This window comes from Suricata suricatta, chromosome 8 (assembly GCF_006229205.1).
Source record: "Suricata suricatta isolate VVHF042 chromosome 8, meerkat_22Aug2017_6uvM2_HiC, whole genome shotgun sequence".
In the NCBI taxonomy this organism is placed as follows: Eukaryota; Metazoa; Chordata; class Mammalia; order Carnivora; family Herpestidae; genus Suricata; species Suricata suricatta.
In genome coordinates, this window is record NC_043707.1 from 109,564,850 (window position 1) to 109,576,618 (window position 11,769).

Here is an 11,769-nt window from a genome sequence, read left to right on the forward strand (position 1 = left end):
GAGTAAACACGCAGGGCAAAAGCAACAGCCGAGACGACACTGCACCATACGGCACCACACACACGTGAGGCTCTGGCATCATCACTGCACATTCGACGAAGCCAGCGAAGACAACTTAATGCAGCTTCGTGCCCTCTGGCGAGGAAAATGGCTTTGCAACAGAAAAGCAACCTAGAGAAATGAGAAGCAGCAGAACCGTCTGGTGTTTAAATCCCAACACGAGGCCACACATGAACAGTTAAGCTTCTAGATGGGAAAAGAATTCAATCATTTCTGGAAATACCAACCACACGTGGATGGAGACAGCGCGGCCTCAAGCAGAATCACGTACACCTAGGAAATCTTACCGGAACTCCATCTCGCTTCCCCAAAGGTAAATCTTTGGGCCTGGCTCATTCCAGCTGAAGCCTTCAATAAATGAAGAATGGAATGGGGTTAAGCATAGCCGAAAAGACTCCACCAAGCAGTTAGACAGGTGTGGTCTCTGGCCTTGCCGGCTTCCAGCTCTGTGCCGAGAGGGGTGGGACAGGTTAAGGAATTACATCTGCACGCTCAGCTCCTCCTCTGCCAACGTCCACGGCTCCAGCGCTTCTTGCTGTGGGCATCTTCACTTGCCCCAGTCATTCCTGCTCCCTTTGCTGTCTAAACCTTAAAGAAATCACCGTTTCTAGAAGTAGTCGACAGAGGCTGCCACTTGCCTGTGGCTTCACTGCAAACAGCAGTTCTACATGGCCGAGGCCAAGAACAACTGGAGTTTAAGGCTGGCTCTTGGCAAACCTGCTGCTGAATTCTGAGACCTTGGACCACTCAGGAATGGCTTCCCCTCTCCCCATTCAAATATCCACTCTCAGGAAAGGACCTGATAAACTTAATACAGGATGCAGCCTAAATGTACCACCTTCCCCCAAGTCTGCAATCTATAGGCCTCAAGCCAAGGGAATGAAGAGCCGATGCAGGACATCAGGGAAGGCAGGGCTCTGCTTGGCTGCTGGTAGGAAGATGGAGGGAAAGCACTCAGTAATGAGAGGCTCATGCCCTCATATAGCAAGGGACTTCATGTGACTAGGTGCTACAGTGCTTTTGGGCATCACCTTGACTTAGGGGAACAGGGCAGGAGGAAGGAAGCAGAGTTGTTTCTAGAATAGTCAGGGTCTCCCAGACTCCTACACTGGGCTTGAAATTTACTGTTTAACCTCAAATCACTTTTTTTTTTTTTTAAGAACTAAATCATTCTGTCCCCAAACAGGTCAGTATGACAGTGAAAAAAATGAGACCCTTGAAAAAGATCAGACCCCAAACTAGTTAGTACAGTGACCAACAGCCAATCTAGTCTAAATCAATTGTTTAAGGCCATAACAATGTTTTCTTCATATTACTTCTAAAAAGAATAATCTAGTTTCATGGATTATTATATTCTGATTTCCCTTTGAACTGTTATTCACATTCAGAAATATTTTACTGCATTAAAAACAAGACAGAAAAATGGGATAACTCTTTCCAAAGAACCCAGCCTACTTTTTTCTAACAGATCAGGTTCAATTAAGTTAATTCTACAAAATTAGACTTTTGCATTTGTATGTACAACAGCAAAGACATGTACTTTATAAATATAGAGAAATAGCTTTAGAAAGAAGCAAACCATTCTTGGAAAGTAGAGCTCTAAAAATTAAAAGCCATTCTCAATCATTCACATCAACAGAAGGAAACAGAAGCACAGATAGTCAGAGGGGAGGCCACTCAGATCTGAATCTGGCTAGCATTTTCATTGAGCATCTGTTGTATTTTAGGTACTCTGCTAAGAACGTTCACATATATTATCTCATTTAAAGGAAAAATTCCTTGGGGCGCCTGGTTGCCTCAGTTAGCAGAGTATGCAGCTCTTGGTTTCCGTATTGTGAGTTTGAGACCCACGTTAGGTGTAGACATTACTTTAAAAACATTAAAAATAAATAAATACACAAGAGATTTCATGTTGTATGGATCCCTGCATTAGATATGACTTTATTTTAATTTAAAAAATTTTTAAACTTTTTAATGTTTATTTATATTTGAGAGAGAGACAGAGCACAAAGGTGGGGGCAGAGAGAGAGGGAGACACAGACTCTGAAGCAATCTCCAAGCCCTGAGCTGTTAGCATAGAACCTGATTTGGGGCTCAAACTCAAGAACCGTGAGCTCATGACCTGAGTCAAAGTCTGACGCTTAATAGACTGAGCCATGCAGGTGCCCCAGATCCGAATTTGAAAGTCTCCACATTGAAAAAGAACTGATGCATAATGGGTTACCTCCCAACGTGTGCACACATAGCACTCATTTCTGTGCACACATGCACACATCCTTGGTTTCACAAGAGAAAGCTTTAAAATACATTTGTTTGAGGGGTGCCAGGGTGACTCAGTCAGTTAAGCATCTGACTTGAGCTCAGGTCATAATCTCGTGGTCCGATTAATTATATATAATATACATATATATTTTTTAAAGTTTGTTTATCTTTGAGAAAGAGTTATGGGGCAGGGGCAAAGAGAGAGGGAGACAGGATATCCCAAGCAGGCTCCACACTGTCAGTGTAAAGCCCGACATGGGGCTCAAACTCATGAACCGCAAGATCATTACCTGAGCCGAAATCAAGAGTTGGGATACCTAACCGCCTGAGCCACCAGGGCTCAGGATCATGTAGCAACGGCTGGTCATGAAGCTCTGGCAGCTGTCAGGATGGAATCGACAGCAGAAGTAAAGTAAGTGGATAATCCATGGAGTGCTTCACATTGTCTCACTGTGTTCTGAGGAAGAGGTGTCATTTGAAGCATGACCCAGCCCCTCTCGATTATGCTCCAGGCTTTCCCTGTGTCTTTCTACCCTACAGCCCCCAGAAGGAAGTTATTTTCTCATAAGGAAGTTATTTTTATTTTTCAGGAGTAGATGCTATGTTCACTCCTCCTTCCCTTTTAACATTCTTTGTTATAATGCCCAAAGAAGTCTTACTTCCACCTCATTAAAACCCAGTCATTACGTGGCTGCTTTTGTTCTCTACCAACTGCTATTTTCAGGTCAACCTTTCAATTCAATTCAACTTTCAGTGAACTGTCGGGGTGAGTCAGACACACCACGAAGCAGGAATACCAAGCTGACCCAGGTGATCTCTGCCAATGAGAAGCTTATAGGCTCCTTAGGGGCATACAGACACAACGTAAATATTCATTCAGTCTGTCACTCAACACATCCATTCAGCAAATATCTATTTAGCAGCTACTCTGGGTGAGTCCGCTGTTAGTTCGGGTGTCCCCAGAAGTGCTCCCGAGACAAGTGCAAGAAGTATATTATTAGGATGGTGATTTCAGGAAACTTGGCGGCGAGAGAAGGGAATATGGCAAATATACGGTGCATTACCAAGTGAGCCTTGGCAACCAGAAATGGTCTGGTGCACGTGCCTCAGTTATCCTACCTGACGGGTGACAGAGCTGGCAATAGATAACTTTTGTGCACCAACTCAGACTTTGAAAGCTGCTCCAGGGGCGTGGTATTAATTTCCTGGCCCTCCTGGCTTGCCATGCGTGTATGGGCCAATGGCCTCCTGTGATCAGAGAGAGCCCTCAGAGATTTGGGCGCTGATGGTTAGAAGTGGGGCCCCAGCGCCATCAAATGGGAAGGGCAACAGGGACATTGGAGGGCCACTCACAGCAAAGGAAGAGGCACCATCTTAAGGGCTGGGCATGGGATGGAGGGGTATGGGTGAAACAGATGATATCCCTGGAACTTAAGAAGAAAGACAACACACAATTGTGGTTAATGCTGTTGATGGTCTGTACAGAGCACCTGGGTATTAGGAAGAGTTATCAGTCTGGTTTGGGCAGTGGGTGGAGACAGGAGGTGACCGCCTATAACGTAAGTGGTCGAACCAGTGTATGTATCAGGGTATAGTGACAGCAAAGGAGGAAGGAACAAAGGAGTGATAATCTCTGAGAGAGAATCAAGGAAAGTTTCAGAAAGATGATGCCTTTGGGCTCAGAAAAAATGTATAAAACTAATAAATGCATGTTTACCTCTCAGAAAGAAATCCATGGTCAAGGTCTGGCATCATAATTATAAGCATTGAAGTTCAGGGATGTCCCCAGGTGAGTGTATTTGCAAAGGCACTGCAAGAAGTTAAGACAACTTGAGATGAAGGTCGATATGGTGAAGGAAATAAAGCACTGGCCTTCAAGTCAGAGACATGACTTAATTCCTTGTCATTTAGGGGGACCTGATGGCTCAGTAGGTTAAGTGTCTAACTCTTAATTTTACCTCAGGTCGTGATCTTGCAGTTCATGAGGTCAAGCTCTGTGTTGGGCTCTGTGCTGACAGCCTGAAGTCTACTTTGGATTCTCTCTCTCTCTCTCTCTCTCTCTCCCCCAACTTGTGTACAACCACACCCATGCTCTCTCTCTCTCAAATACATAAAACTTGAAAAAAATTCCTTGTTGTCATTTAACAGCTTGGCAAAAGACACAAGTCTCCGTGGGTGCCAGTTTCCTCATCTGTAAAATGGAAGGGTCCCAGAACTTGGAAACCAACCTCCCCTCTCCCAAACTCCCCCTACCCCCACCTCACCATAACAAGCTTCCTTGCAACCACGAAGGCAAATCTCCTCAAGCCCCTTTATCCCTTTCATATCAGTCGCCAAGACTCCAGTCTCTGAGGCCACTTCATTTCTTCGGACGCTAAACCTCACTTGGCTCTGACACTCTTGTCCACTCCTGTCTTCCACCCCTTCCCACCTTGAGGGATCCTCCAGGACCAGGGCAGCAACTCCCCCATCCTCAACCTTTACAGTGAGTGTTCCCTTCGGCTCTTTTCCTGACTGAGTGCAGCTCGCCCCTGACTCTCCCCAGTTAACTGCTTCCCTAACTGCCCTTCCCAGCTGTGGCTGTTCTCTCTTCCTGGTGCCCGGGGTTCCCGAACCTGCCAGTGGGAGAGAGGCGCTTCTCGCTGCTGTGGCTTCCGGACCTTCCTCCTTTCTCTCCCCTAAACCTCCCAGCTCAGTGCCCGTAAGACTGCCCAGCACTCCACTTGCACAAGTCATCCAGAGAACCAGTCACCCACCTCTGTCCCTTTAGCTCTTGACTCACCCCTCAACGCTGTCACAGCTCATGGTGATTTCAGTATCCTCGTGCAGAATTCTTCCGATGCCCATGCCTGTTTTGTGACCTCATTTCCTCCAATGATGCTGTCTGTCCACCACCCTAACTCAGCGACCACTCCAGGTTACATTCTAGACCTGACACAATCATCATAATTCCAGTCTCCAAACACTGTCTCCTATCTTTCCAGCTTACTCTCTCTAGTACCCCAACTCTAGCCAAACTTTGACCCTAGGAACTATCAAGCATGGATCCCCATCTTTTCACTGTCCCTCACTTTGAACCCTCATTTCCCATCTTAACCTATTTAAATTTCATAGTCAAACACCATAGCACACATCTTCAAATCTTCGGTACATCCTCTGATCTTGCACCTGTTTCTTGCTTGGCTCAACCCCATCCCTGGTTAGACCGATCCAACTCTGCCTAATTTGTGTGCCCTCCTGTAAATCTGCTGACTGGTCTCAAGGGCATCTTTATTGCTGCCTGGCAAGCACCCTATTTCCCTGGTCCATTCACTCTCCCTGACCTTAAGAGAATGACTTCACTTTCTCTTATTGCTACTTCCTCCTTCCCTCTTTTTCTTTCCAGGAGAGAAACTGAGGCAATCAGAAAGGAATTTCACTACAAGCCCCTACAAACACATCTATCCACCTTCAGGCACCTGGGCCATATAGGTTACCTTCTCTCTTATAATGGATGAACTGTCCTCGCTCCTAGCTTCAGCCAATTCCTTGAAATAATGTAAAAGATTCCAACTCTGCCTCCCCCTTCTCATTCATAAAGCTCTGCTTCAGCAATCCACCTCTTTCTCCTACATCACCAATTTCTCTCTCTCTCTACTGGATCATTTGCACTGGTGTATAACATGCCGTTATTTCTGTCTTCTTTAAGGAAAGCCTCTCAAACCCATCTCCATTTTGAGCAAGGTCTTAGCTCAGGCTGTTACAACGAAATACCACAGGTTGGAGGGCTTAATCAACAGACATGTATTTCTCACAGTTCTGGGGCCTGGAAGTCTGACATCAGGGTGCCAACATGATTGGGTTCCGGCAAGAGGCCTGTTCCTAGCTTGCAGAAGGCTCCCTTCTTGCTGTGTCCTCAAATGGCAGGGAGAAAGAGCGAGAAAGAGCATTTGGGGGAGAAACAATTCAGTTCATAGCAGGCTATCAATTCAGTTTACACCTTCCCTTTGTAACAAAACTCCTAAGACAGCGTGTATATTCACCGGTTTCCATTACTTCTTGAAGCTTCTCTCATCAGGGACACTGATGCTAACTCCACGTTGCTAAATCCAATGGTCCATTCTCATTCCTCATCTAACCTGACCTACCAGCAGTCTGACAGTCTGATCATGTCTTCCTTCTTTAATGCTTTCTCCACTTGACTTCCGGGACACCCCTCCCTCCTGGATCTCTTCGTCCCTTATACTGAGGCTTCCTTCCTGACTGCTCCTCTTCTCTGCCAGCCACTAACTGGAGGGCCACAGAGCCCCATCCTCGGACCTCTTCTCTTTTCTAGGACCCCAGTCTACCGGTTCTAGAATTCTTTCTAACACATTTCATTAAGTGTCCCTAAAAACTACTGTTAGAATCACAAAGTACATGTCCAGTCCATCCTCAGTCCTCGACGTCAGCCCACTGATATAAATGCGGACCTGTGGGGTACGGCGTATCCATTCAGTGCTCATGTCAGTTAAGAGACAGTATGCGGTAGATGCTTCCATCCACTCTCACACTTTTCCACTAGTCCTGTATGGTAGCTTATTCAGATTACAGAGTGTCAGACCCTGCTTTGGGCAGAGGGTGAGGTCAAAGATCAACCTCTACGCACAAGGTTAGTATGTACCCTTGCCTGCTAGGGCCTCCTTGTGCAGCAATGGGAGTCCCACTCTTCTTTGTGAGGCCTCTGCCATCTTCTGGAAGGCTGCGATACGAACATTGCATCAAATTCAGTTCGGATTCCCCCCACCCGAACACTTAAATCTTACTCAGCTGATTACCACAAAAAACCAAGGAGAAATATCTCAGAACACCTTAATTTAAAGAACCTGACCTAGAAATTGCCATATGGCCACCAAGGTTTCAGCTCTGAAAGGAAGACAAGGAATGCTGAGTCATTCTACTCCTAAGATATAAACTGCCACACACCCTCATTTCCAGGTCAGGTGCATTTTTTTGGTCCTGAGGTCTATCCCCAAGTTTGTGACCATACTTGTGTTTTGAGACAATAAACTGCCATTGTAAAGACGTGTGGGTGAACAGAGAATTTAATTTATGCTGGTGGCTCTGTCCTCATAGAATGGCTCATCACAAAAACACTTACACGTCCAATTATGATCTCCCAAACAGAACCTAATTACGGTAAAAGGCTCATACACTTCAAATTAGCCTCTCACGCCTTTCACTCAATCATCCAAACATTACCTGGAGGCCTACTATGTACAGAGGCCAGCTTTGGAACATACCTTTGAGGGATCCCCAGTCGTTTAGGGAGACAAAGACAGACTTTGCAAATAGATAAATTACAATAAAATATGATGGCTGCTATTTTAGAAGGATGCACAATGTTACTTGGCAGCAAGTGGGAAAGAGATTGCTGGAGGGGAGGGAGTTCAAGAAAGCTGTACAGAGGTGAGTGATGCGAGCTGAGGGTGAAGGAGGACTAAATCTGCCACATGAGGGGCTCCTGGGTGGCTCTGTTCGTTAAGCAGCCGACACTTGATATCGGCTCAGCTCATGATCTCATGGTCGTGAGACTGACACCCATGCTGGGCTCGGTGCTGAGCATGGAGCCGGCTTGAGAGTCTCTTTCTCCCTTTCTTCCAGCTTCTTTCTCACTCGCATGCATTCTCTCTCTCAAAATAAATAAATAAACTTAAAGAAAAAAGAAAAAAATAAAGTTTGCCATGTGAGAGGAACTGCACCAGATGGGCACCTTGGGCTGAGGGAATTGAGTGCCGGGGGCACGGTGAAGTCAGTGCATGTGATGCATGGGGCGGAGCGGAAGAGAGGAAGGAATTGTGCTGAGACGGGAATTCCTGAGCACTGGGCCTCGCCGCCAGCCACCGCTACGTGCTAGACCCCCTACTGACGTTTGTAAGAGTTAATGTGCAGAAAGAGCTTCAACTTCTGCCTGACATACAACGACACTATTACTATGTGCATTTTGGTGACATATGCACCACATCTCTGTCCTGGGTAGGAATAATTAAGAAATATTTATTGAATGAGTGAAGGACTTGTCTCTAGGAAGGAACCTAGATAGACCTGGTTCTCATGATGCTACATCCCACAGAAAGGTGAAGGGAAAGTGTTTTCTATAGGGTTGCTTCAGTCATTTGCAGGTCATTCCACTCTTTCCAGTAGCCCTTCCCTCCCACGCACCCCATCCAAATGTAGGCGGGGGCAGCTAGGTCACTGGTTAAAAATACTCATCACAGGGGCACCTGGGTGGCTCCGTTAGCTAAGCATCCAACTTCGGCTCTGGTCACGATCTCATGGTTCATGGGTTCAAGCCCTGCATCAGGCTCAGAGCTGACAGCTTGGAGCCTACAGCCTGCTTTGAATTTTTGTGTCTCCCTCTTTCTCTGTCCCTCCCCCACTTATGCTCACACACACACTCTTTCTCTCAAATAAACATTTAAAAAACACTCATCACAAAACCTTGCATTTGCATGGCATTTTCAGCTTACTTGTATTATCTTATCTTGTTTAAAATAACTGCAATCTTTAAATCCTCAACTTTTCATCGCTTGTCTGAATAGAAGCCAAAATTCCTGTCTCTGGATCTAGGGTCCCACTAGCCTCCACAGAGGGAAGCTCAGGAAAGAACTGAAGTAATTGGCTGAGGTCCTGCCCATATTGACTCCTGCACCAACCGCTACACTACTCTCAAGAAGGAATGAAGGAAGCAATGGTATGAATGAAGACTTTGTAAAGATGGTGCATTAAACTCCTAAACTTTCAAATCACTTTATAAATGCACACTCTCGCCTCAATGTAATTTAGCTGAGTTCAAGTCCACATCCACGGGAAAGGTACCATAGGCTGCAGATGCCCTAGCACAGACTGATTCCACATCCGGAGCTGGGAATCAGGAGACCAGGTCTTTAACTGTCATTAGCTGCTGACTAGCTGGGTGGCATTGAGTATCTTTGAGCGTCTGGTTCTTCATTTGTAAAATGAAAGGGTCAGGATGGATGATCTCAAAGGCTTTCCCAGCTCTCACTTAGTCATTTTCAAAGGGGAAATGGCATTAATATCAGTAACTATTTCTGTATTTCAAAGCCAGGATGTTCCAGAGTTCATTTCAGAGGAAGACTTGGCTCAGCCAATCGCCAAGGCTACAGAAGAAACTGGGAAAGAGAGTGCATATCTTTATCTACTCAAAAATATAGATTGAATGCTTATTATTTAAGACACTATTCTGATCATATCTACAGCACTGAACAAGCAAACGAGATCACTCTTCATACAGATCTTTCTTCCTTGTGTCCCCTATGACAAATCTTTTGACTGTTTTAGACGGAGGAAATAGTGATCTGATAGGTTTGTTTTATGTGATATAAATTGTGTATGGCTATCTCTGAATTACCAAAGATTAAAATTAATATTTCCAAAAATGCCTGTGTCCAGTTTCTCCATCAACTAGGCAAATAACTATGTATATTTTCTTCTGGTTTAAAAAGCAGTATTTCCCAGTTTGTGAATAGACTGAGATATAGTCACACATGAATTCCCATAAACTTTTAAGACACTGAACAAAAGTGTTTAAATGCTTTCTGCAGCACTGAGAATTTCATGTTCTCTTTTTCTAGGACAAATACTCTAAAATGTTTTTTTAAAACATTTAAAAAAATAATCTCCACGCCCAATGTAGGGCTCAAGTTCACAACCCCAAGATCAAGAGCCACATACTGTACCAACTGAGGTAGCCAGGCGCCCCTAAAGTGGGGTTTTAGATACAAAACAGGGTCTCCCGGCTCTTTCACAGAATGCGTGATGGGTTTACAACAGTATTATGACGTGGAATTTCAATGACTGCATCTCAAAAATGGCATCTTTAGAAGCTGTAAGATAAATAAATAAAATGAAGAGCAAACAAACTGACCCTGGGGGTAGAAAGATGTATACCAGATCTAGATCAGTAAACTTAACAGACTATTCCATTTAAGAATTTTAGAGCTGCAAGAACCACTTAGTTTCATAAACAAAACACGTGAGATTCAAAGACATAAAGTGATCTGGCCAAGGCAAAGCCAAGATATTTGTTAGCAGCAAGGCTGTGGTAAGAACCCAGCTTTGCAGACCCCTTATTCAGGAACTGTTAAAGAGTTTTCGCAAATCAAGAAGAGAGAGACAGTACCTCTTACAGATGACACACTGTTTTAGACTAAATGTATGGTACCTAATGTTTATAGTATATTTCTCCAGCAGGCTATACAATCTGATACTACTTATGAAGGGTTTAGATAAATTTATGGATGAAGCATCTAAATTACACACAGGTCACATTCAAATGCCTATAAGTATCCTGTTCAGAATTTGGAATCCCTCTCCTCGGCTAAAGAAGAATAACGAATTATGAGCTTATTTAACCAGGTATGATTGAAATACTATGAATGGTGTCCCCAAAAGCACCCTAAACTGGGCCCTAATTCCTCCCACCCCCAGCCCTATGTCTGATCCCCCTGAAGTAGCTGGATTACTTCCAGAGTGTGGAGGCTGGAGCGACTCAAACTGCAAACCAGAGGGAGGTTCCTAAAAGCCACGGATTCCTTTCATAGATCGCTTGTATTAAAGATAATTAAGAATATATATAAACATACTTAACCTTTTGAAGTTAGGGTCACAGATGATTACCATGTCTTACCCAAAAATGTGTCTTGGACACAACATGGAGAAATTTGAGGCCAGAATGGTCTGTACCTGAAGGCTTGGCTTTTCTGGAATCAGAATTCAACACTTTAAGGAAGAAGGATGAGTTGAAAGAAAAGCCAGCAACGGTCTATTCTCCCACTTACACACTCAAGAGGTGACTCCAATCGTAAATTTCTCCCCCTATGTAGGTTCCTAGTCTGGGAATGATGGTCTATGTAGTGCATTACTGACGCTTACACGCTCCTGGAAAACTTTTTAAAAACATTCACCTTAACGGCAATTTTGTAAATTTAGTGAGGGTTTCCCTAAAGCTATACTGACAGGTTACGGATGCGGGCGGAATTGGCAAATTTGGGTTTAGCAGCTTGATTTTCCTCGGACCTCCGGGCGGCTTCAGGTGAATTCGAGTTCCTCTCCAAAGTCCCCTAAGTAGGTGAAATTCCGTTCTCAAATCCTGGCCTCGGGGCAGATGGTGGTGGTCTAAAGAAGCGCTCAAGGCTAGGGGCTTTCTCCAACCCTAGGAGGGCTAGCGGGGGAGCGCGGCTGGTCTGCGGGGCCGGAAGGAGAGTTGGCTGGGGGAGGCCCGGGTGTGCGCGCTCACCGGCCGGCTCCCGGGGACCCCGGCGCGCCTCCCCGCCCTCCCGGGGCCCGCCTCGCTCACCGAGGTGGCCGCCGACGACGGTGACGGCGATCTGGTCCATGAGCACCGCCCGGAAGCGCACGTCCTGCTCGGAGCAGCGCTGCCGGAGAGCGCGCAGGATCTGCACCTGC

The 11,769-nt window shown here is 45.4% G+C and overlaps 1 protein-coding gene across 1 annotated transcript in view; it reads right to left on the reverse strand.

Annotated features, from left to right (window-relative positions):
- Nucleotides 1–11,769, reverse strand: part of RIMKLA (ribosomal modification protein rimK like family member A) — a 37,044-nt gene that overhangs the window by 16,683 nt on the left and 8,592 nt on the right. Inside the window, exon 3 of the mRNA XM_029945838.1 lies at nt 11,660–11,765. Within this exon, the coding sequence (XP_029801698.1) occupies nt 11,660–11,765 (106 nt within the window). The remainder of the gene's footprint in view (nt 1–11,659; nt 11,766–11,769) is intronic.